Raw genomic sequence first — 25327 nt, forward strand, 5'->3', positions numbered from 1 at the left:
CAGAGATTTTTCTTAAAATATAGGCTATGCTAAAGGCTGCATGAATTCCAGTGGGGTTTTTTTCATTACAATGTCCATTAAAATGGATACAAGTAAACACAAGGTGTCTGGCAGATACTAGTGCAGTGATGGCTAACCTTTTCTGGAGTGCCCAAAACGTGTGCATGCGTACACGAGTGCATGCCTGCACACCTGAATGCCCCAAAAGCAATGTGTGCGCGGCCCTGTGCTTGCACCCCCACATGCATATGCGGCCCCTGCATGTGCCCCACATGCATGCGCATGCAGCCCTCCATTCGCACCCCACCCTGTGCATGTGCATATGGGCCCCCACATGTGCGTGCAGGTGCCCCACATGCGGCCTGCCCCCTTTGCTCTGTGTGGCAAAGATCCAAAGACCAGCTGTCCAATGGGAAGTATGCACGGCGGAGCAAAGCTGGGACAACGGTTCGCGTGCCCACAGAGAGGGCGCTGCATGCCACCTCTGACACACATGCCATAGGTTAACCATCACAGTACTAGTGGAATTCTCAAAGAGATACTGTACCCTGGGACGTTCCTTCCTTCCTCCATCCATTCCTCCCCCCCACTTTTGTAGGGAAGGGAGACTTGCCTATATTGGTACTAAGTCCGATCCCTGCTAGTGAACCAGGAGTAATCCTTTAAAAAAATGTTTGTTTATACTCATGAATCCATCCAAATATAATTGCATGAAGCAAGGCATTCTGCTTCCATAATCTCTAAAGAGAAGTAGTGGATGTTAGTGCTATTTTATGCAGTTTGGGCAAATAAACACACAACAGTTTCTTCCAGGTAGTCCTTGACTTAACAACCATTCATTTTAACGATGGTGAAAGTTGTAACACCACTGAAAAAAATGACTTTAAAATAGTCCTTAGCGTTTAAGGTGTTGCCATAGCATTCCCAGAGACACAAGGTCAAAATGTGGACTCTTGGCAACTGGTATGTAGTTACAATGGTTACAGCATTTAAGACTCACGTGATTGTCATTTGTGACAGGCAGCTTCCAATAAGCCAAGTCAATGGTAGAAGCCAATGTACTTAATGGCTGCAAGATTCATTTAACAACTGCAGAAATTTGCTTAACAACCATGGCCAAAAAGGTCATAAAATCAAGAACAACTCACTTAACAACCACCTTGCTCAGCAACAGAAATTCTGTCCTCAATTGTGTTCATAGGTCAAGGATTACTTGTATTTTGAAACACACATTGGGTTGCTCATCTCTCCAAAGTAGCTTCCACGAAACAATAAATGCAGTATAAATGAACAGATTGCCTTGGCATTTTGTTATTATCTTATATCTCATGTACATCTAGTCAGTGATAGGGTGAAAAATCATTACCTTCTTCAGAGATTTTTCTCTTGACCCTCAGTGGTATCGGGTCTGTGATAACGTCTGTAAGCATCTCTTTAAAAAAAGACAGTAAATATTTATTGGCAATGTGCTATTAAAATTTGGGGTGCAAGATGGATAAATTGGATGAAGAGTGGGAAGTAGAGAGGTAAGGGAAGAAGAAAGGAATAGGAGAGAGGGCAAGGGGGGAAGAGGAGGAGAGAAAGGAGGAGTGGAAAGGAGAGAGAGGAAGGGGAAGTAGAGAAGGGAAGGATGACAGAGGGAAGAAAGGAGGTAGGGAGGGGGAGGAGAGAGGGAGAATAAAATGATGGATAAGGTACAAATAAGGTGTATGGAGAGCAGAAGAGCCAATAATTGTTTTTGGGGGTTGATGGTAAGATGTACTGATGTAAACATTTAATAATACAATATGATGTTGGCTATGTTATAGTATACATGTGATAATATGTTATGAAAATGGAAAAATATAAAATTTTATAAAAAAAAGATGGATTAATTTGTTCACAGCTTAATCTAACTGCCTTAATTTACTCTTCTGGAACTAAAATAAGAAGAAACACAGCTACAATTTGTTTTGTTTGTTTTAAAATTGCAAACAACACTAAACTGGCAGGAATAGCCAACACTCCAGAAGGTAGACTCAAGATCCAAATAGGCCCTATCTAACAAAATGAAATTCAATGTAGAGAAAAGTAAGGTTTTATATTAGGCAAGAAAAGTGAAACGTACAGATATAAATTAGGTGAAACCTGGCTCAATAGCAGTAACTATGAGAGGGATCTTGGAGTCCTAGTGGACAATCACTTAAATACGAGCTAGCAGTGTGTAGCTGCAGCCAACAAAGCCAATGCAATCTAGGATTGAATCATAGTGATTGAATCAAGATCATGTGAAATATTAGTACCGCTTTATAAAGCCTTAGTAAGGCCACACTTCGAATATTGCATCCAGTTTTAGTCACTATTTTTTTTAAAAATGATGTAGATACTCTAGAAATAGTGCAGAAAAGAGCAACAAAGATGATTAGGGGGCTGGAGGCTAAAACATGAATGATTGCAGGAATTAGGTTTATCTTGTGAAAGACTAGGGTGACTGCAGTGGTCCAATATTTGAAGGGCTGCTACAATGATGTAGATTTTTCAAAGCACCAGAAGGCAAGACAAAAAAAAAAAAAAACAATGGTTGAAAACCAATCAAGGAGAGAAGCAGCTTAGAACTAAGGTGAAATCTCCAACAGTAAGAACAATTAACCAGTAGAACAGCTTGCCTTCAGAGGTTATGGCTGCTCCATCACTGGAAGCTTTTAAGAAGAGATTGGGCAGCCACTTGTCTGGGATGGTATAGGGCAGCGATGGCGAACCTTTTTTGGCTCGCGTGCCATAAGTGGGGGGAGCGCAGGAGGGTCGTGTGCGGGCTAGCCGCACCCATAATGCAATGTGCACGCCCCAGTGCGCATGCATGGACTACAGGCGCTCTTTTTACATGCTTTTTTCGCCCTCCCCAGGCTCCAGAGGCTTTATAGGAGCCATGGGAGGGCGAAAACAGCCTCCCCTGCCCCCCTGGACGCCCTCCGGAGGCGTCAGCGAAGCCTCCGGACAGTCCCTGAAGCCTTCGGAGCGCTCAAAACGATCCTCCGAGCAAACCGGAAGTGACTTCCAGTTTGCTCCGAGGGTCGTTTTGAGCTCTCCAAAGGCTTCAGGGACCGTCCGGCTTGCCTGACGCCTGCAGAGCGCTCAAAACGACTCTCAGAGCAAACCGGAAGTGACTTCCAGTTTGCTCCGAGGGTCGTTTTAAGCATTCCGAAGGCTTCAGGGAAGCCTCCGGACGGTCCCTGAAGCCCGGGGGAGGCTGTTTTCGCCCTCCCCAGGCTCCTATAAAGCCTCTGGAGCCTGGGGAGGGCGAAAAATGGCTTTTAAAAATGGTGAACTCAGTGGCCAGTGCGCACATGCGCGCTGGCCAGCTGACATGGCAACACCTCGCGTGCCCTGACAAATGGCTCCGCGTGCCACCTGTGGCACGCGTGCCATAGGTTCGCCATCACTGGTATAGGGTGTCCTGTTTGTGCAGGGGATTGGACTAGAACCGTGATGGCGAACCTATGGCACGCGTGCCACAAGTGGCACGCAGAGCCATTTGTCAGGGCACGCGAGGCGTTGCCCTGTCAGCTGGCCAGCGCGCGCCAGCTGAGTTCACCTTTTTAAAAGCTATTTTTCGCCTTCCCCAGGCTCCAGAGGCTTTATAGGAGCCTGGGGAGGGCGAAAAGAGCCTCTCCCGCCCCTCCGGAGGCTTCAGAGACCGTCCCTGAAGCCTTCAGAACGCTTAAAACCACCCTCCGAGCAAACCAGAAGTGACTTCCGGTTTGCTCGGAGGGTCGTTTTAAGCGTTCCGAAGGCTTCAGGGACCGTCCGAGGCTGCCCTGATGCCTTTGGAGCGCTTAAAACGACCCTCTGAGCAACCCGGAAGTCACTTCCGGTTTGCTCGGAGGGTGGTTTTAAGCGCTCCGAAGGCTTCAGGGAAGGCTCCGGACGGTCCCTGAAGCCTCCGGAGGGCCTCCAGGGGGGTCGGGGGAGGCTCTTTTCGCCCTCCCCAGGCTCCTATAAAGCTCCTGGAGCCTGGGGAGGGCAAAAAAAACATGTAAAAATGGGGGGGTCGCGCGTTGTGTGCGCATGTGCACTGGGGGGGTCGCGCGTTGCATTATGGGTGCGGCACGCCCGCACTCAACCCCCCTGCGCTCCCCCCACTTGTGGCACGCGAGCCAAAAAAGGTTCGCCATCACTGGACTAGAAGATCTCCAAGATCCCTTCCAACTCTGTTATTATGTTATCTGAAAAGCTAATCTCAAGGGTTTAACCAACTGCCTTCCTTAGCTGGAGCCTCTTTTACATAAGAATAGATGCTATGTGTCTTTTAACTGCCTGGCAACAAGAACAAAAAGTAATCTGCAGGCCAAGATCTTATGTAGGCTTATTTATAACATCAAATCCAAACTTAATTTTCAACTGCAATCAAGTTAATTGTAGTTAGGAGTTTATCAGCCATGTTGATATATAAGTCTGTGTAAGGGCAAGGGTGGGGTAATGGGTAGTCATGCTCAACAGGAAGGAGGCAAGGAGAGAGGGCATATCATTTTGTGACCTACTCCTTATTACTAACACATAAATAAGTTGCTTGCTTAACACCCTTCCGTTGATTTCCTTTTCGGATGAGGATTATTAACTCTGAATTTCAAGGCTTAGATTAAACTTGTTACCGCCCTGATATAACCATAGCTTTGATAACGCATTTCTTCTAATATTTAACACGCTTCTGTGGTGTTATTAGCATTTAAGATCCAATTGGTTCTGTCCCTACATATAAGCGTACCTGGCGGCTGATTCCTCAAAATGCAGTCAATTTCATCATAAAATCTCATCTTCCTGCTTGCGCTACCAATCTGATTGTTTTCTTTCTGCACCGCTCGATACTCATATTTTAAGTTCTTGTATTTTGTGCGACACTGTTTCCAGTCTCTGTCTATTCCAACTTTCATTAGCCTTCTAGCAATCTCCTCAAATATTTCTTTATTTCTCGTTGCTCCTTCAAGCATTTGTTGTATTTCCTCATCCGACCATATGTTTATTAGAGCTCTGACTTCATTGTCACACCAATGCTTTCCTGCTCCTGTATCACTGACGGTAATAACCCTAAAGTGATTTTGGGCTTCATCCAAGGTCATCTGAATGTCTGAAAATGTAAAATGAAACAAAGGTATTTCACAAAATAAAAACAGATTATTGCATTTCCGATAAAAAGATTCAATGAGTATTTAACTAGGCAAATGTCTAACCCCCCCCCCCCAAAAAAAATTAGGGCTGTGTACCACTTCAGATACTCCCATCTTAGAACCACAATTCATAAAATATTTTTCTGTATCTTCTTCTCCCATTGTTGATCAGAAGTAAAGAAAAAGCTTACCTGTCCCAGGTGCCTGTTTATACACTGAGAATCCACATGTATCCTCTGAAATTGTGCTGACTGAATCATCATCTGTCAAAATAACCCAATTGTTCATTATGATGTTGCATATCTTCCAAATTTACCACTAATTAAATTTGCTGAAGCAATAAAGAAAACCGCTCCTCCCATCGCTGTGCTCTTTAATGCTGCACCTTCATATGAGGTGTTTCTTGGCATGTAGACTTCAACTGCCTTGGGCCTTTGTAATTTGGTGGTAATATAAACCTAATAAATTAATATTTATCCTGAGATAGTTGAGAAGAGTATGCCTGTTATAAGATTGTTCTGCCTGTTTCAAGATATTGACCAAAACAGAAGATCCAAACAAGTATATGTTATACTAAGCTTTAGTTATGCTTACACCTATACCCTTTTCTCCCTATTTACAGCATTGGCAAATAGTAAATTTTTTAAAGGGTTGATTGCATTGGGCAGCTTAGATGAATTATTGCATCCTCACAACATTTCCACACCTAAAATGTCACAGTGTCACCAAATAAAATTGTAACCTTAAATTGGGAAAAACAGCAAGCCTCACCCTCAATACTGGTATATTATTAAGAAAAAGAATGATAGTATGAGTACAGTATATCTATGACTATAGATAGTATAACACTAAAAGTATCTTCTTTACTTCTCAATATTCCTTCTCTGGTAAGCAAAATTAACTTCCCTTGCAATAATTAGTTTATTATTTTGTAATGAATACAAAATAGTTGTTTACTGTTTTCCTGAACTTGGTATCTTCTTTTAATCCTGCTGACTGGAAATTCTGGGGTGTGCAGATCCAACACAGTTGAAAGGTACCACATTGTGGAAGCTATTCTATTTTACAATTTAACATATTTTCATTTATTCTTCCCGTTGTTATAGCTTCTAATCCAGGATGCATCCAAAGTCATATGTTGTGTTCCTGTGATACATACTTGGAAGTGTGCTTAGTTAACTATAAGAAGATTTGCAGTCTTGATTTTCTTGTCTCTTCAGGCATTCTAAATGAGTAACTGTTCCACAAGTTTACTTACTAATTGCTAATTAGAAAGCAGTTTGGTAAAGTGTGCTATTACTGAATAGCAGTAGAATAGTTTTGTATTAACATTCAGAGAGGTTGGAGGGGGAGGCAACTATGGACCCTTATGATTTATGGACTTCAACTCCCAGAATTCCTGAGCCCAGGAATTCTGGGAGTTGAAGTCCACAGATCATAAAAGGGCCATAGTTGCCCACCCCTGGGTTGGAGGGACGGGTTGTCTAGGGTAGGTGTCCCCAACCTCCGGGCCACAGAGCAGCACTTATCTGTAGCCACCAGGGACTGCGCTGCGCAAGTGAAGCCCCATCTGTGCATGTGCAAGATCCAGGCAGCACACAAACATTTTTGTGAACATTTTCCATGTTCCCCTGTCCATGGAAAAACCACCTTGGGGGGCGCTGGTCTAGGGGACCCATAGTTGCTTGAGCTGTGGTGGCGCAGTGGTTAGAGTGCAGTACTGCAGGCTACTTCTGCTGACTGCCAGCTGCCTGCAATTTGGCAGTTCAAATCTCACCAGTTCAAGGTTGACTCATCCTTCGAAGGTGGATAAAATGCGCACCCAAATTGTTGGGGCCAATGTGCTGACTCTATAAACTGCTTAGAGAGGGCTGTAAAGCAGTGTGAAGCGGCATATAAGTCTTAAGTGCTATTGCTATTGCGGACAACTGAATTGCCTAACCATGGTTTACATCAGGGGTCCCAATTTGCAGGTTCTCAGATCACATACTGACATCAAGGGACTTGGGACCTATTGAATTTTCAAATCCTTCCTCTGCACTTACAGTCCATGTGCAAAAACTGATCTTAAATCAGAGACTTTAAACTCTCTTAACCAGGGACAGGCTTATATTTTCCATATGAAACCTTGTAGGAAGGATTGTAACTGGAAAAGGTGGTTTAATGGAAATAGTTAAACAGCCCCTGTCCCCCCCTCTCTCTCTCCCTCCCCCCCCTCTGTCTCTGTTTACACACACAAACACTTCTTCTGTTTTGTAACTGAAATATATTGAGGCTGCTGTTTATTTTTTTAAAAGGACAGAATGGCTGAATTTTCATTTCAGGAATGAAATGTATTACGGTAGTTGATAAGGATAAAATTGCTTTTCAATTTGACACTTCTGGCCAATTAAATTGACTTGGTGAAAACTTGTGCTGCTGTTCAAATGGCTTTTGAATAAGGTCTTTGAAGCCCTTGGTTTGAAACTGCTGCTAGTCAAAATAGCTGATGGGGGAGAAAAAAATGCATTTGGGAAAATCAAGGCCAACTCATTTTTTGTCTACATCTGAATTCAGATATTTTATTTTTATAACTTTGTCCTAATTTCAAAAGGATTTTGGACACAAAAAGAAGAAAATAGCAACTTAAGAATAACAACCCTTGCAAATTAATCAATAACGTAAAATGCCATTTTAAAGTTACCCCAGATTTCAAAAAAGCTACTTACAACCCTTCCTTGAAATTACAGCTGTTGTCTCCCCAGACACATGATTGCATTTTGGGATCTCGGTAACCAGCTTGCATTTGCAACGACTTGCAGCTTCTTATAGCCACATGACTACAATTTGACTATTTTTCTGGTTTCCAGCAAAAAGTGGCCTATTGCAGGGGTGTCCAAACTTGGGAACTTTAAGACTTGTGGACTTCAACTCCCAGAATTCCCCAGCCAGCATGGCTGGCTGGGGAATTCTGGGAGTTGAAGTCCACAAGTCTTAAAGTTCCCAAGTTTGGACAGCCCTGGCCTATTGGATATGCTGAATTCACTTAATAACCACAGGATTCGCTTAACCACTTTGTAACTCACTTAAGGGCCATCATAAAAATGGTCATATAATCTCACCTGGCCACATGGTGTCTTGATTTACAACTGAAACAACTTTCATTCGATATTCTGGGTTCCATTTGGTTGTAAATTGAGAACTAATCTGCGGATTGTAAGTACCATATTTTTCAGAGTATAAGATGCTCCGGAGTATAAGACGCATCAGGATTTTGAGAGGCAAATTTTAAAAAAGCTTTTGTATTCTGCAGACCTCCCAAAAATGAACAAAAAACAGCCTGTTTCTTGTGAAAAATGGCCCATTTTTGTCAAAAAAAAGGGAATGCATAGCCTTTAGAAGGCTTATAGAGTGCTCCTGGGGGGGCAAAAAATAGCCCATTTTTCGCTCATTTTTGCCCTTCCCAGCCCCCAGGAGCACTCTGGAGCTATGCACGGCTATTATTGCAAAGGTGGCGGGGTTTCGGGAGGCCAAAAATGCTGTATTCAGTGTACAAGATGCACCCAGATTTTCAGCCTCTTTTTTGAGGGAAAAAGGTGTGTCTTATACGGTACATGGAAACACTATTTCATAGAGCCAGATCAGACCAGAAAAATTCAGTTAACATCCTATTTCCACAACTGGCAACATGGTGGGCATGGAATGCACACACTTCCTACTGTTATGTCCCCAGATCTGCTATTGTTATTTATCTCACAACAATTATCATACAATTCTTAAATACAAGTTGAGAGTCATTGTCAAGTGCATCCCACAAAACCTATATTTTTCAGTTGATGGGGAGTGTTTATTACAGTTTCACATTTGCAAATTTCTTAAATTTGCAAGAGGTCAGCAGCTGGAAATAATTGACCTGTTTTATATATGCTACCCAATAAGCCCCCCCCTCTGTAAATAAAAACAATTCTGTTTTTTATTTATTTATTTGATATTGTGTTTAATTCTTTTCTCCAAAATCATCCACAGAACAGACTACTGAGGTCCATGGAATTGTAAATAAAATGAAGGTTGTAATGTGAATTATAAGCAATTAGTATATTTTAGAAACTGATCTTGCAGAAGTAAATTCCATTGTTGGCGATGGAAGGCAAGGAATGCAAGTTTGGCTGTGGAAGAAATGGGAATTGTGCCAACAGTGGAAACATCTTAGCAAGAGTAAAATTATATTGGCAGTTTCTATAGTATCTAGCAACTGGGCTGAGTCCTACCATTTCAAATAGATCATGTAGAGGCTTGAAGGCTGATACTTGATTTGGCTTCTTTTTATTTTCTTCCTTTAGACTATATTGATACTGTAGTTTTGAACTCAAGTGCAGTGTTCATCTGAGGTTCAGGGCCAGAAAATGCCCATGAAAAAAATACCACTTGTCTTTCTTTGTAAGACACAGTTCTCATGTCTGCGACTCTTGTTCTTTCTGACAATGGTTCAGCTTTCTTTGCTATCATTCCTTTTCCATGCGAAATTTCCAAATGTTCCCAAATTGCAAACATTACAGCTGGAACAAACTATTCCCATTTGCACAACATTTATGTAAACAGCCTTCTACATTGCATAATTGATTTCAGATGTTTTTGACCCTGAATATACCACTTAATATTGTGCTTTTATAACCTACCAGATCTCCTTGAGTAATACGAAGCCTGGTGGTTGTGTCAGTGCTTGATATAGTCATGGTATAGATAGGAGGATTGGCTTAGGATAGTGATGGCAAAGCTCTCTGTCCCTGTATGCCGAAATTGTGTGTGTCTGTGTGTGTGTGCGATAGCGCATGCGTGTGCACCGCACAATGCAATGCAGCCCTCCCACTTGCGCCTGCGATCCCTGCTTCACGCAGGGGGGATTTGCCGTCCCCAGGCTCTGGGAGGCCGGAAACATGCCCATTTCTGAACTCTGGAGCCCCTCCGGAGGCCGGAAACACAGGCCATTTTTGGCACCAGGAGGCTTCAGGGAGGGCCTCCAGAGCCTGGGGAGGGCCGTTTTTGTGCTCCCAGAGGCTCGAGGAAAGCCTCTGGAGGTTTTCCTTGAGCCTCCGGAAGGGCAAAAACGGCCTCCCCCGGGCTCCTGAAGCCTCCTGGTGTCAAAAATGGAGCATGGGGGGGGCGCTGCACCACCCCCGTACTCCCCCTGCCACCATGCATGAGCGCACAGCAGACCCAAAAATCAGCTGGGTGGTAGGAAGCGCACGCACATGCGATGACTTGCATGCCCGCAGAGAAGGCTTTGTGTGCCACCTGTAGCATGTGTGACATAGGTTCGCCATCACGGGCTTAGGATACCATTCCATGTGGCCAGTGCTTCCTTCTGCCTAGAGGGGAGCGGGCTATAACCTAGGACTCTCCAAAGATTGCTAAACCACTCACTGCCAGTACGCCTAAGAGCGCTGGGCACTGAACTTCAAGAAAAGAGCCTTTTAATCATGTAAAGACATGATTACCTAGGTAAACATCAGCAGAGGATTACATTGTTCTCATTTTTCTGAATGATTACTCATATGGCTGCTTAAATGATCACTTGTGCCATTCAGTGTACTATTTTTCAGATCAACAGATCAATGCTTCTCATTCATCCAGCTAACTCTCATGGACTACAAAGAGGTGGAGGCTTAGGTATTAAACAGGGTCTAGTCAGTGAACATGAAAAGACTCCGGCAGGCCAACTAATAGCTCTCTGCAGACTCCAGGACCACACCGAATCAGATTCAGGTGCATTAATGCATAAACCGGTCAATTGGGTTTGTGAATTAAGGTGAGCTGTTTATACCCAAGCTTGAAGATTAGGTAAAGGTAAAAGTTCCCCTCGCACATATGTATTAGTTGTTCTTGACTCTAGGGGGCGGTGCTCATCTCCATTTCAAAGCTGAAGAGCCAGCGCTGTCCGAAGACATCTCTGCGGTCATCTAGCCGACATGACTAAACGCCAAAGGTGCACAGAACATTGTTACCTTCCCACCAAAGGTGGTCCCTATTTTTCTACTTGCATTTTTTACGTGCTTTCGAACTGCTAGGTTGGCAGAAGCTGGGACAAGTAACGGGAGCTCATTCCATTATGCGGCGCTAGGGATTCGAACTGCCAAACTGCTGACGTTTCTGATTGACAAGCTCAGCGACTTAGCCCCTGAGCCACCGTGTCCCTTGCTTGAAGATTCATGGAGTTTAAAACTACCATGTGCTATAGGTAGAAAGTGCTATGCCAAATCTTCTTGGTCAGCATTTTACTTCTAGATATTTTATTTTTTTAAAAAAAAAGAGGAAACAGTAAAAAGTAAAAAAGCCAAACTGAAGTTCTGATGTGATCTCCTCCTGACCTCCTTTAGCCCCACGCGTGAAGCTGGTGTGTGTGTGTGTGTATTGGTTTCAAAGTGGGGAGTTCATCCCTTGCCAATGATGCAACTTAAATGTTCCAAAGGGCGCAGAGGACTCGCGTCAGTAGAGGAATAGGCATTTCTCATTCTTGTGTAATGCGTATTACGTTTTTGCTACATTGCTCTATCCTATTCTTTTTCCATGACGAAATTCAAGGCAGAGTTCTCAAGTGCTTTCACCCTTCTTTGGTTACCGTTCTTTTGATATCAGCAATGCTGGGACATAGGCTTTCATGCCAGAATCCGACTGCGAATCAGCAACATGATTATACAGGTAGTTCTCAATTTAACAATTCATTTAGCAGCCAAAGTTACAACAGCACTGAAAAAAAGCGACTTATGACCGTTTCTCACACTTAACGACCCTTGCAGCATCCCCATGGCCACGTGATCGAAATTCAAAGGCTTGGGAAGTGACTCATATTTATGACGAGTGCAGTGTCGGGGGGGGGGGGGAGTCATGTGAATCTGTTTTAGGACCGTTGGATGAGCAAAGTCAGTGGGGAAGCCAGGTTCACTTAAAAACTACACGGCTAACTTAACAACCCCTAATTTAATTTAATTTAATTTAAGTTGTTCATTTAACAACTGTGGCCAGAAAGCTCGTCCAACAGGACAAAAGAACAATTGAAGAATTAAAAACTATTCATGTAAGGCAGGGGTGTCCAAACTTGGGAACTTTAAGACTTGTGGACTTCAACTCCCAGAATTCCCCAGCCAGCCATGGTGAATGGTTTAAGTCAGGGGTGTCCAAACTTGGGAACTTTAAGACTTGTGGACTTCAACTCCCAGAATTCCCCAGCCAGCCATGCTGGCTGGGGAATTCTGGGAGTTGAAGTCCACAAGTCTTAAAGTTCCCAAGTTTGGACACCCGTGATGTAAGGTAACTTTTCAGATCCATGGGCGTTATCCGGCATTGCTCTGACAGGGAAGATACAATAGGCTTGGCCTGAAACTTCAGTAATTTCAGTCATTTTCCCACTTTCTTGTTCCCTTTTTTTCTGAAATGCTTCTTAAGCTCTTTTCAAGCAAATGGAATGTGTTAAATTGAATTTTATGCCATTAGTCGTTTTCAGATAAATTTTATATTCCACCGATAATACCTCCATTTTACAGAAAGAGATTCAATGGCGACATTTAACATGTACTTTACTGTCCGTGGTGTCTTGTGTTAGAACATTTCATTCCATTCATGTGATCTGACGATGTCTTTGATCTTTCACGGACGCTCTACTCTGTATTCCATCTATGGAAGCAAATCTACCTACTCTCTATAGAGCAGTGGTTCTCAACCGTTGGGTCGGGACCCCCTTGGGGGTTGAATGACCCTTTCACAGGGGTCGCCTAAGACCATCAGAAAACACATATTTTCGAAAAAATGTGGAAAACAAAAAATAATTTTATGGTTTGGGGTCACCACAACATGAGGAACTGTATTAAAGGGTCGCGGCATTAGGAAAGTTGAGACCCACTGCTATAGAGCTTTTTTTTATCGTACTTTATATGAATTATTTTGAGTGCTAGATGCTTGTCCTGTTCATAAATGCTGAGGTTATGATTTTTCTGCAACGATAATTGCTTGGTTTATGGAGACATGAAAATTCATAGACTCTCCCCTTTTCTTCCGTGCTTCCCAAATTCAGAAGCGTTTGCTTTAGATTAACCATCATTTGCTGTTATTCAGCGCTTGTAAAGCTGATTAATGTGTCTTATGACTTGTTTCATATAAACTTTGGAATTGGAAGCTTCTACAGTTTTTTTTCCATGAAGGAAGGAAGAGAGAAATGTGCAAGAATGAAAAATGCTTAATGCATTCAGTGATACAATCTCTGTTGCACCAAAGAGCTAAAAATAAATAAATCTAATCAATCCTCCATGACAAGTAATTGTGACTCTCGTTTTGTACACATGGAGAACTAAGCTAAAGGACCATCATTCACTTAAGGATTTCTAATAAGCAGTGCTACTGAAATACTGTCTAGGTCCGAAATGGCGATGCTATGGCACCCGTGCCGGAAGTGGCACCCAGAGCCATTTCTTGGGGCACGCAAGCCGTCGCCTGTTGCTCTTCTGGGTTCCGGCGCGTTGGCCAGTTGGTCTTCATGCTTGCAGGAACACCAGAAATCAGACTTTTTCCATTTCCTTCCCTCTTAAGACGGGTTGTCAAATTCACATCACGATGAGTTTGAGTACGCATCACGTGACTTATCAGGACTTTCCCCCCCCCCCTTCGCTAAACCAGGCGTGGACATGGCCAGTGCGTGATGCATCCGGCCAATGGGCCGGGAGTTTGACAGCCCAGCACAGCCCTTTCTCAGTGGCCTTTAGAGGGGATTCCTCACTAGACTCATGTGCAGATCGAGCAAAACATAAAACACTAGCCAGAAACAAGGGGACCGATTAGGATAATGGAATGTGATGCCAGGATCAAATGGAATTTAAAACTAATAGATTTTTCCAGATTGCATTGATTTGCCAATCACTAAATGTGGCCAATAAAATCAAGGACAGGGAAAAATTGCTACTCTCCAGGAGAAAATACAGCCTTTCGTGTTCTTTCAGCATTCTCCAGACCACAGGTTTAAAAAGCAAAGAGACATTAAGCACAGTTAATGAAAAACTGTATTGCTTGTAATGTCCCGGTGTTTGGAAGCCGTCGGGGTCTGGATGGGGGACAATAGACTCAAGCTCAACCCCTCCAAGACTGAGTGGCTGTGGTTACCGGCACCTCGGTTCAGCCAGTTGACTCCATCACTGGCCATAGGGGGCGAGCAATTGCCTCCTGTGGAACGGGCACGCAATTTGGGCGTCCTCCTAGATGCCCGGCTGTCGATGGATGACCATGTGGCAGCCGTGGCAAGGGGGGCGTTCCACCAGGTTCGCCTGGTGTGCCAATTGCGCCCCCTACTGGACCGGGATGCCCTACGCACGGTCACTCATGCGCTGGTGACGTCTCGCCTGGACTACTGCAATGCCCTCTACATGGGGCTTCCCTTGGGGCGCGCCCGAAGACTACAGCTAGTCCAGAACGCAGCCGCGCGGGCCATCATGGGGAGTACTAGGTACTCCCACGTAACACCTCTCCTGCGCGAGCTGCACTGGCTGCCTGTGGTTTTTCGGGTGCGTTTCAAGGTGTTGATTACCATCTTCAAAGCGCTCCATGGCACAGGACCTAGCTATCTGCGGGATCGCATCCTGCCGCACACATCCCTGCGACCAATTCGCTCTCACAGGGAGGGATTTCTCCTGGTGCCGTCCACCAGGCAATGCCAACAGGCGACGCCTAGGAGTAGGGCCTTCTCTGTGATGGGCCCAACCCTCTGGAATGACCTCCCCCCCCGACATTAGAACCACCACCGACTTCCGCTCCTTCCGACAAAAACTAAAGACTCACCTGTTTCGATTAGCTGGCCTGGCACACCCATAGCTTTTACCTCCTGGCAGATATATTTTAATTGGTATTTTTGGGGAACCATTTTAAATTTAACTCTTTGGGGTATTTTTAGGGGTTTTTTAAAGATTGTATTTTAAATACTTTACTTTAATGTACAGTTCTTTAACCTCCTCCGTCTAAGTATCTAACTATTTATGTATTTAAATATCTAAGTATTGATCTATATGTATCTTTTATGTATTGACTGTACACCGCCCCGAGTCCCTTTTGGGAGAGGGGGCGGTCTATAAATATGAATAAAAGTAAAAGTAAGTAAAGTAAAGTAATGAATTAGCACATAATTCTCTGCTTATAATTCTAAGTAAGCCATGATTTATCTGGGTGACGTTTATACCAAACAAGAGTGTTTAAAATAAAGATAAAGGCGTCAGATATGGCCAGTGTTCAAATTATCATAACAGCAGCTGCCACAAAGAATAACATCTTGAAATATTGGTATTAAAATTTAGAGGAATCTCTGAATGCCCTTAATCAGTTTAAATAATAATCTCAACAATGGTTTTTGTGCAATATATACCTACTGTCACTACTATGTCTTAAAAAGCTTATCCACACCCAAAGCTTTAAATTTATGAAGCTCCTATATTGTCAATTAAGATATGTGTCTCTAAGCTACAATTAAATTTCCATCGTTGTTGTTTGAAGTTAATTTTGACTATTCCAAGATTTTAGCAAAGGAACAGACAGAGAGATAAACAAAGAAGATTTTTTTCTTTTATAAAATTGTTTCATACACATTACCTTCAATGATTGACTTACCTATGTCAATTGGTTCTTGCTTTATGTGTGAGAACTCTGGAATCATATTGACGGAATTGTCTTCCTGAATTACTGTAAATTTAAAGTATTTTTTTTAGAAAATGTAATTGACATATGACTGAATTTCATGTTTAAATGTGTATTTCAATTTAAAAAGTTAGTTTGGAGCTAAAATATTCTCTAGTATTTTCCTGTGATTGTTCTAAACAATTCAAATATTTTTATTATAAACAAATGAATACAATAGAATAGAATTAGTTGTTTATATTTATATACTGAAGTGAAGAATAACAGAAATTACTTAAAGGAAGGGTGCCATTCCCTTGAAGATAGCTGGTGGCAGCAGCACCAAAATGGGAAGAGGCTAGGAGGTTTGAGACTTCCAAGATTTCTTTTTTTTAAAGTTTTTTATTTTATTTTATTTTTTACAAACTTCAATGCATGAACAGTGTGGCATCTGGGTGTCATACTTTCTAATACAGCTAAAATTAATAGCATTAGTCATAATTATTACTTTCAACCAACATATGTATTTCTAATAGTAATACATATTTATATAAAGTTGCAATTTCTCATTCAATTATTCCATGTTTTCTTTTATTTATTGCTCTTATTTTATTATATAAAAGTGTATACACTAATAGTCCCCTTTTCTCTTATTTCTATCTCTTATTCTAACTTTTAATCATGTCATCCTTTGTTAAAAACACTTTCTTTCTTTCTATCCTACCTAACTCTTCTCATTCTAATAACCAGTTGCCTTCTAACGTCCAAGATTTCTTTCTATGGGATTAACTCTACTGTTATCCATGCAACATGTTTTACAAATAAAACACTCCTAAATTGATACCATATGTTATTTTAGACTCCAATATAACAGTCATTTGTGCATTTGAAGAATGGACAAATAGATCCAGGAAACGATATGAAATACTTAGCCTGTTTTCCCACATCAAACCCAACTGCGTACCACATGACTTCGTAATGCCTATTTTACTTTTTTTTGTAGATACTTAGTGTAAGCATGTGTCACATGATTAATAAGGTAGAAACGTTTCTGAGGTGTACTTGATTCCTATTAACAACATTTACATATGCATCTGATAATCTTGGCAATAATATAGAAATGGTTTGTCATTATTTTCTTCTGAGATTTTTCATCCTTCGCAGTCTATATCCTTGATAGTTACCCATTCCTGTGCTAGCCAGGAATGTTCAAGGTCACTTAGACGCTGCCACAATTATGAATCCCATATCGCTAAAAAGCACACGAACTCTTGCTTATTTCCCACATTCCACTTCTGTCCTTTAAATATGTGGGAAGTATGCATAATTAAATTTAACAGTCTGGTGTATTGGCTGAAGGAATTTTATCAGAGGATGTGAAAAATATTGCTTTCTGAAACAGGTGGTCCTTGACTTAGAACCACAATTAGGACTGGAATCTCGGTCATTGAGTGAACTGTCTCTTAAATGAGACATCCACAGTTACATGACTGTTTTGCTCAATGACCTCAATCCCAGCATTGCCAGTTGTGGTTGTTAAGCAGTTTCACAGGACATTTAAGTAGAGTGAAGGCATGGGAGGCTCAGTGCAGGCTATATGGGCCATTGGCATGTGGACACCTGCCATGCCTGGGTGGCCAGGGTCTGCTCCTCACCCAAAAACCCCTTGGGAGAGGGAGCAGCTTGTGGGGAGCTGAATTCCTTTGGCTGGCAGCTCTTTCATCCAGCCTCGGACAAGAGAGGGACTCCTCCCAACAGGCGGTAAGCAGCTTGCAACTTTGCCTGCCAATTTTGCCGCTGACTTTCTGGGGATGCCAGCAGAGAAGATTGGCAAATGGTGATCTCCCGGCCCGCAGGAAGTTCGGCAACAATCCTAAATGTAAACAGGTTGCCGAGCACCCAGATCACAATGCTGGGGCTGGGAGCCCATGTGCAACATTTGGAGGTACTTTACAAATTATAACACATTCTTTCCAAGGCTGTTATTTTGAACCATCGTTAAGCAAACGGTTGTAAGCTCAGGGCTACCTGCATTGTGTGATATTTGTATGTTTATTAAAATGTGCCCACAGACAATAGGATTGGTTTAAGGATTCGTACCCTGACATTTATTTTGAGGTTACTAGCTCAAGGAACTTTGCAGGCATTAACATAAAGAACAGGGAATGCATTGTTCCTCTTATCTCGCATAACTACATTCAGGGTTGTTGTTGTTGTTTTTATCATTATGGTGGCATTAAGAATTATCTTTAAGAACTGAAGTCAAGAATTTTTCTTTTTTTAAAACTAAATAATGTAATTATTCATTTTACTTTGCACACTACTGGGTCTTATTCCAACAAAGGGAGGAGGAGGTCTGACCTTTAATATAATTGGTTTCTTGCTGTTTGGTGATGTGATCCTTGTGATAGATAATACAATCAAATACAGAAGAAAGAAGATCCAACCAAAGGGTGAAAGTCCAAGTTTGTGCTGGGGGGGGGTCAGGGACTTTGTTATCTGACTGCAACTGCGTTTTTAGCTGTTAGATAATTGGCAAATATTAAGCAAGAAAATCTAATGGTAACGTTCTGGTCAACATTCAACGTTGGTCTATTGATTTTTATTCATGCTGATTTTCATATCTGTTTTAAAAGGCATCCTTTAGGTTATTTTCTTACCTTAGGAAAGTAATACTGATTGTGTACTGTACATGCTTTTCTAGCTTTTGAAATGTTAGCCCCTGTTTGTTGTTATCAATTAAATGACCATTCGGACAAAAGAAAGCATGAAGCTCATGCTTTTTTTTGGGGGGGGGGGGGGTGTTAGAGGAATAAGTTTCTAGAAAATTCCCTGTAATAATTTGGCGCCCTCTACTGGGCGAGGTATGGTAATATCATGTGGTGGTAGCATAAGGCAGATGTTGGGAGTTGATGTTCATATAGGATTTTCTTAATTTTGAAATATTGTTTTGGTTTTCAATATGTAATAAACAGTGAGAAAAGCTATTAACCCACGGGTTTCAAACTCACGTCACGGCAGCATAACATGACATATCAGGATTTTTTCCCCCTTCGCTAAACCGGGCATGAGCGTGGCCAGCATGTGATGCATCCAGCCCAAGGGCTGGGAGTTTGGCAGCCCTGTCCTAACCAATGGATTTATATATGAAGTAATGACTTAGTAATGTCCAAAAATCATCTTATCAAAGCAGAAAAAGGAATATAAGTAGTCTTTGACATATGGCCCTAGGTGAGACCACAATTTTGATTGTACGTTATGAAGGTCACAAAGCAAGCAACTGCATGTAATTTTACCACCTTTTTTGCATTAAACGAACTTCACAATTATTAAGTAAATCTATTCTTTAGGAAGCATTTCCAGCAAAAACATAAATTACAGTCACATTACCACAGGCAAACAGCCAAAAACCTGAAATCCAGGTCGTACGTCCCATTTTCATGGTTTGTTGAAATTTTGGTTATTTAGCAACCGGTCAAAAGTCGAGGACTATCTGTATTAGGCTAATGTGAACATTACCTATATTCCAACATTTCCCTCCTTCATCTTTTATTTAGGTTTTGGGAGTGAAGGTGGCTTCACTTTATGATGTTTTATTTATTACATAATAAAATAGATGCATCTCCATGTTGAACAGAATAAACTAGGCATACTAAAATTCGAGTATGGTTGACAGGTTGAGTATGGTTTTGTTATAAAACTCTTGATTATCACTTTGTGCACAAAATGCTGCACTGCCAATTTTTTAAACACCAGACCTCAGCAAAATTGTAAAATGAGTTTCTGTCACAAAGACTTTTCGTAAGAGTCTGTCATTTGATGTCATTTGTCAAGGTCTTTATCCATTACCACCATGATTATTTGTTGTGAAAGACTTGTGCTTTATTTATCGAATTAAACAAGTACACAGAGAAAACCTAGAGATGTAAAAAAAAAAGGCGTCAAAGGGGCTACAGATTACAATGAACTGAAGTTTCTTCAGAAAAAAATACTATACTTACTGCACAATAAAGATGGCAAACTTCTCCTTGGTAATGGAGTAAAGGCAGAATTACCTCAGATAGGTTAGTCCTCAACCTAAGAGCACAGTTGGGACCAGAATTCCCCTTGCTCAGTGAGGTAATGAAGTGAGTCATGCCCAATTTTACAACCTTTTTGCCATGGTTGTTAAGCAAATCACTGTAGTTCTTAAGTGAATCACATAGTCATTAAGTGAATCTGGTTTCCCTGTTGACTTTGCTTGTTAGAGGCCAGCTGGGAAGTGACCTGGGATGTAGTTGTAAATACCAGTTGTCAAGCACCCAAATTTTGCTTACATGACTATAGTAATGCTGAAATGATCATAAGTGCGAGGATCGCTTGTAATTTACTTCTTTTCAGCATTATAACTTCAAACAGTAGCCAAAATGTGGTAAGTCGAGGATGATCAGTATCTGTTTTGGCTTAACCTTTTCTGGTGTGTGGATATCTGTTCCACTAGGTCCGGGATGGCGAACCTGTGGCACGTGGAGCCATTTGTCAGGGCACGCGAGGCGTTGCCCTGTCAGCTGGCCAGCATGGAAGTGACTTCCGGTTTCCTCATAGGGTCGTTTTTCGTCCTCCGGAGCCTTCAGGGAAGCCTCCGGAAGGTCCCTGAAGGCTCCGGAGGGCTTAAACCGGCCCTACGAGCAAACTGGAAGCCCGTTCCCGAACTTCTGGTTTGCCTGTTGGGCCAGTTTTTTGCGCTCCGGAGGCTTCAGGGAAGCTCCTGAAGCCTCGTGGGGGGCGGGGGGCTGTTTTCACCCTCCCCAGGCTCCTATAAAGCCTCTGGAGCTTGGGGAGGGCGAAAAAACCATGAAAAAAATGGGGGGGAGCCTGTTATGGGTGTGGCACACCCACGCACAACCCCCCTGCGCTCCCACCGCTTATGGCACGTGAGCCAAAAAAGATTCGCCATCGCTGCACTATGTGATTGGGAAGAACAAAATGAAGCCAAGTGGAAGGTTGAGACTGATAAATATGTTCAGAAAAATCTATTTACTACAAGCTGAATATGCGTCTCTAGCTTTGGATGACATCCTATGATATTGAAAACAATTTGCTGATTGTCTGGCTGAAACACAGTTCATTACCTTTAATAAATCCTTGAGAACTGGTGAATTGCTAGATGGCTAATGGAGAGCTTAGTGCTGCCCCCAATTTCAAAAAGTAATAAAGATCCAGAGAATTACACTAAGCAGTTTAGCATCAATTCTTGGAAGGAGTTTGGGGCAGATCATTAAACAATGCAATACAATTATTAGAGCCCAGAGTGTAATTGTTAAAAGTGGAATTTGCTGGGCTAACTTTGCCTTGTTTTTATATCCTTGGTAGACTGGGAAATGCTATAAGGATAATTGATCTTGTTTTCAAAGTACAGAATAAATGACATGCCTGTTTCAAGGAACTGCTTCTAGTTTGAAAGTACTGTACTCTGCCTCTGTTTCTTTTCTTCCTCTAGTACAGCGGTTCTCAACCTGTGGGTCGCGACCCCTTTGGGGATCGAACGACCTTTTCACAGGGGTCGCTAAGACCATCGGAACTCTAAACTTTAAACTCCACCTCGCATTCCTCGAAAGCCCCCGCAGATGGGCTCTGGAGTCATCGCCAGCCGTGCAGAGTGTTGCCGTGGCTCCACACCGTAGAAAACATAGGTGTGCGCACACACCACATACAATTACTGCCGCTTCAACGGGCGGGGTGGGCAGGAGGCAGGCGCAGCCTCGTTTCCAATTGGGGGCGAGAAATCCTCTGCATGGATTCCCCCAATTGGAAATGAGATGGCTGTGAAAGATGTGTGGGGTCTGGAGCCCATCTGCGGAGGGAGGGGTCCCCCTCACATTCCTCATCTTCCCGGATGGGCTCCGGAGTCATTCCCAGCGCGCAGAGACAGAGATACAGAGAGACAATGACAGAGAGACAAAGGGAGGGAGGGGGACAAAGAGGCACAGACAGACAGACAGACAGAGAGAGACAGAAAGAGAAATATATTCTCTCTCTCTCTCTCTCTCTCTCTCTCTCTCTCTCTCTCTCTATCTATATATATATATATATATATATAAAGAAATATTTCACAATATATAATTACATATTGTTTTTGTGATTAATCACTATGCTTTAATTATGTTCAATTTATAACAATAAAAATACATCCTGCATATCAGATATTTACATTACAATTCATAACAGTAGCAAAATTACAGTTACAGAGTAGCAACGAAAATAATTTTTTGGTTGGGGGTCACCACAACATGAGGAACTGTATTAAAGGGCCGCGGCATTAGGGAGGTTGAGAACCACTGCTCTAGTATGTATCTGGATCGGTGGTGAGATTTAAACATTTTTACTACTGGTTCTGTGGGCGTGGCTTGGTGAACGTGGTGTGGCTTGGTGGACGTGGCAGGGGAAGGTTACTGCAAAATCCCAATTCCCTCCCCATCAGCTGGGACTCGGGAGGCAGAGAATAAATGGGGGTGGGACCAGTCAGAGGTGGTATTTACCAGTTCTCCGAACTACTCAAAATTCCCGCTTCCAGTTCTCCAGAACTGGTCAGAACCTGCTGAATACCACCTCTGATCTGGATGCCCCAAGATTAGGTCCTGCCTGATTATAAATTGAATTATCATCCAACAGGGAGATACAGCTTTAAAAAATGTAAATGTGGTTTTACGTTTCATTAGCAGAAGAGTAACTGGCGTTAGAATTACATCAAGAGAAATTCACAGACTTTGGGGTAATAATAATTCATCTGGACAGTTTCTCACCCCCTAAATTCTTGGGTTATTGGATTTAATAATAATAGCAGTCCAATATCAAATCCAGTTTTCCAGAAAAATACCCTTTTACTGGAAAGCTATCTGCTTTTGTTTGGATTTTTGCATGATGCCTTTCCCTATTCTTGATTCAGTGATATCTTATACAAATAATAATATACAAAAGGACGGATGAAATTGCAGAACATTTACCTGAATCAATAATTTCCTCCTTTATGTGCTCCCTCCTAAGTGTGGAATTGGGTTTTCCCAAGTGCCCAGAGTTATCTCTCTCCACAGTGCTACGTATCACTAAAACAACGAAAAGGAACATTATGTAAATGCTGGAATCATATTGTAAGAGTTTGGAATTTTAATAGTTTAATCAAAAAATTGATTACCAACGTTTCATAGTCACCTGCATTTGGCATTTTCCTTGTATTGGCGTCTCCAGGTGTGTTACTAATAAAGTTCTCTTCACCTGTAATTCAAAGCAATTCTGCATAAAATGTTACAGGTTACAGTCCTACAGCTGTAAAATTCTAATTCCTGCAAATGAAGCTAAGTCCTTAACCAGCGAAGCCAAACACAGTCCATCAGCCTTAAATTGTATTTTGCTTGAGTACTCAAGAAGTGCATGCACACCGTTTAAACAATTCCAGACAAGAAACAAACATAATACATTAATCACATCACCCAGAAGTCCATAGTATTCTGTGGACTGCATTTATTATCGCGAATATCTTTGCAGATCTTAAGTGGCAATGTAATAGAGAAGGCTACATAGCTTAGCCTTCTTAGAATCCTATGTAAATGTCTTCCTAACAGTGTGGACAAGCTCATGTCATCCTTGGGCAGTAAATCAACAGCTGTGCTGGCTAGAGATGATGTGGTCTGCAGGGTTTCCAGTTAGGAAATGTTGAATAATAGCAACAGCACCTAGACTTCTATACTGCTTCATAGGGCTTTACAGCCCTCTCTAAATGGTTTACAGAGTCAGTATATTTTCCCCAACGATGTGTGTCCTCATTTTACTGACTTTGGAAGGATGGAAGGCTGAGTCAACCTTGAGCCAGTCGGGATCAAACTCCAGGCTGTAGGCAGTCCGCAATACTGCATTCTCACTACTGTGCCACCACAACTCCTAATTACTCCTAATCTGCTTTCAGAGCCCTGTGCTCTTTTCACCCGCATCATAGAAAGGGTACAGTGGTGGGATTCAAATAACAACTGGTTCTCTCCCCTAATGATTTCTTCCAACGACCAGTTCACCAAACTGCTCAGAAAGTTAACAACCGTTTCTCCCGAAGTGGCTAAATCCCACCACTGGAAAGGGACCATCTTTGAGCATACGGCTGTGGTTTCCATCTTGGTTTCTTTTGTTCTTAAACACCCACAGATACCCCTTATTTCCTCACTATTTCACTGTATTTTATGGCAGCTATTATTTTCAACCCTCTCAAACACTTGACTTTATTCACTCAATGTCATCTTAATTAAAGCACCTAACCGACTGGATCACATATCCATCTTTTTACATTAATCATTTTTCTAGTTTTCTTTTTCCTCTTTTCATAGTTCGAATTAAGCGGAGTTTCTGTAAAATTTACAGAAATTATTTCTATGCAGATTTTGCTGCAACATTGATTTTAAAAAGTAATGCAAATTTTACCTCTTAGTTTTTTTTCTATTGTGGTCTTTATCCATTCTGTTGCTTTCTCACCATAGTCATTATGGCATCTGCTTGTTTTATCTGCATTGTGTCCCAAAATAGCATCCAACTCTCTGAAAAACTTCATAGTTTTGCTTGTGTTGCCCGAGTATTGGGCATCTTTAACACTCTTGTATTCATGCTTTAGATTTTTATATTTTGTTCTGCATTGCTTCCAGTCCCTGTCAATTCCAAATTTTTGTAGTCTGGCAGCAACGTGTTCAAATATCCTTTTGTTTCTCACTGTTCCTTCCAGTTGTTGCTGAATGCTCTTTTCTGACCAGACACGTATTAGAGCTCTGACTTCATTAACAGTCCAATGCTTTCCTCCTTCGTTTGCTACAGAAGGAATGAAGGGGAGATTTTTGGAAGCATCTAATACTGTGGTTGGATTACCTGCATCAGGTAGGACAGGAGAAAGACACAGATATGTATTACCTGCATTGGGTAGGGTGGAGGGATCAGGATCAGGTAGAGATAGCAAGAGAGAGAATGTGTGGTTAACTGTTTTTCTTCTCCAGGAACAAAATAAAACTCAAAATGGATAGTATCAGTAAAATACAAAATTGTTTTTATACCTTCTCTTGTAAAGTTAATATGTCAGGCAACAATTGGGGGAGTGGGGGGATCTGTGTCTCTTAGAATTGTGTGTGTGTGTGTGGTTTTTGAGGCTCCCAGGTTTTGAAGCTCCCAGTGTTTTCTTTTCTGTGGGAAATAAGTCCAAATGGCTCTTCAAGTATTTAAGGTTGCAGGCCCCTGGTATGGGAAATGACTTTGAGGAATGAGGGAAAGAGCTGACCACCAGACAAGAGACCATTGCAGAAGTGTATGTCGTTTTCCCCTAATATAATAACCTCCTTAAATCTTTAATGTTGCTACCCGTCTCAGGAAAACAAAGTAATTCTACTTCTGTATTATACATGTTCCCCCCCCCCCTATAAATCTGAAGTATTAACAAGGGCTGCTAAATTAGCTAGTTATACCGGTACCATGCACACTTAAGCCAATCAATATCTCAGCCAGTGACATCAATTTTCATAGCCCCAAGTGCCTGAATTGTCTCAACTTAAGTTTCTTGATTCCTC

At 42.0% G+C, this 25327-nt stretch overlaps 2 protein-coding genes across 4 annotated transcripts in view; one reads left to right on the plus strand and one right to left on the minus strand.

Annotated features, from left to right (window-relative positions):
* Nucleotides 1-25327, plus strand: part of PPAT (phosphoribosyl pyrophosphate amidotransferase) — a 73715-nt gene that overhangs the window by 8019 nt on the left and 40369 nt on the right. The window lies entirely within an intron of this gene.
* LOC309395485 (uncharacterized protein) overlaps nt 1-25327 on the minus strand; it is a 36752-nt gene that overhangs the window by 1294 nt on the left and 10131 nt on the right. The window contains exons 3-9 of one of the 3 annotated variants that reach the window (XM_081959783.1): nt 24204-24581; nt 22950-23012; nt 22745-22843; nt 15756-15827; nt 5333-5404; nt 4742-5101; nt 1367-1432 (exon numbers count right to left, since the gene is read on the minus strand). In XM_081959783.1, the coding sequence (XP_081815909.1) occupies nt 1367-1432; nt 4742-5101; nt 5333-5404; nt 15756-15827; nt 22745-22843; nt 22950-23012; nt 24204-24581 (1110 nt within the window). Of the gene's footprint in view, nt 1-1366; nt 1433-4741; nt 5102-5332; nt 5405-15755; nt 15828-22744; nt 22844-22949; nt 23013-24203; nt 24681-25327 lie in introns of all 3 variants that reach the window. The other 2 variants (XM_081959782.1, XM_081959781.1) reach the window with 2 other exon arrangements.

Source organism: Natrix helvetica (genome assembly GCF_964273705.1).
Source record: "Natrix helvetica genome assembly, chromosome: 7".
In the NCBI taxonomy this organism is placed as follows: domain Eukaryota; kingdom Metazoa; phylum Chordata; class Lepidosauria; order Squamata; family Natricidae; genus Natrix; species Natrix helvetica.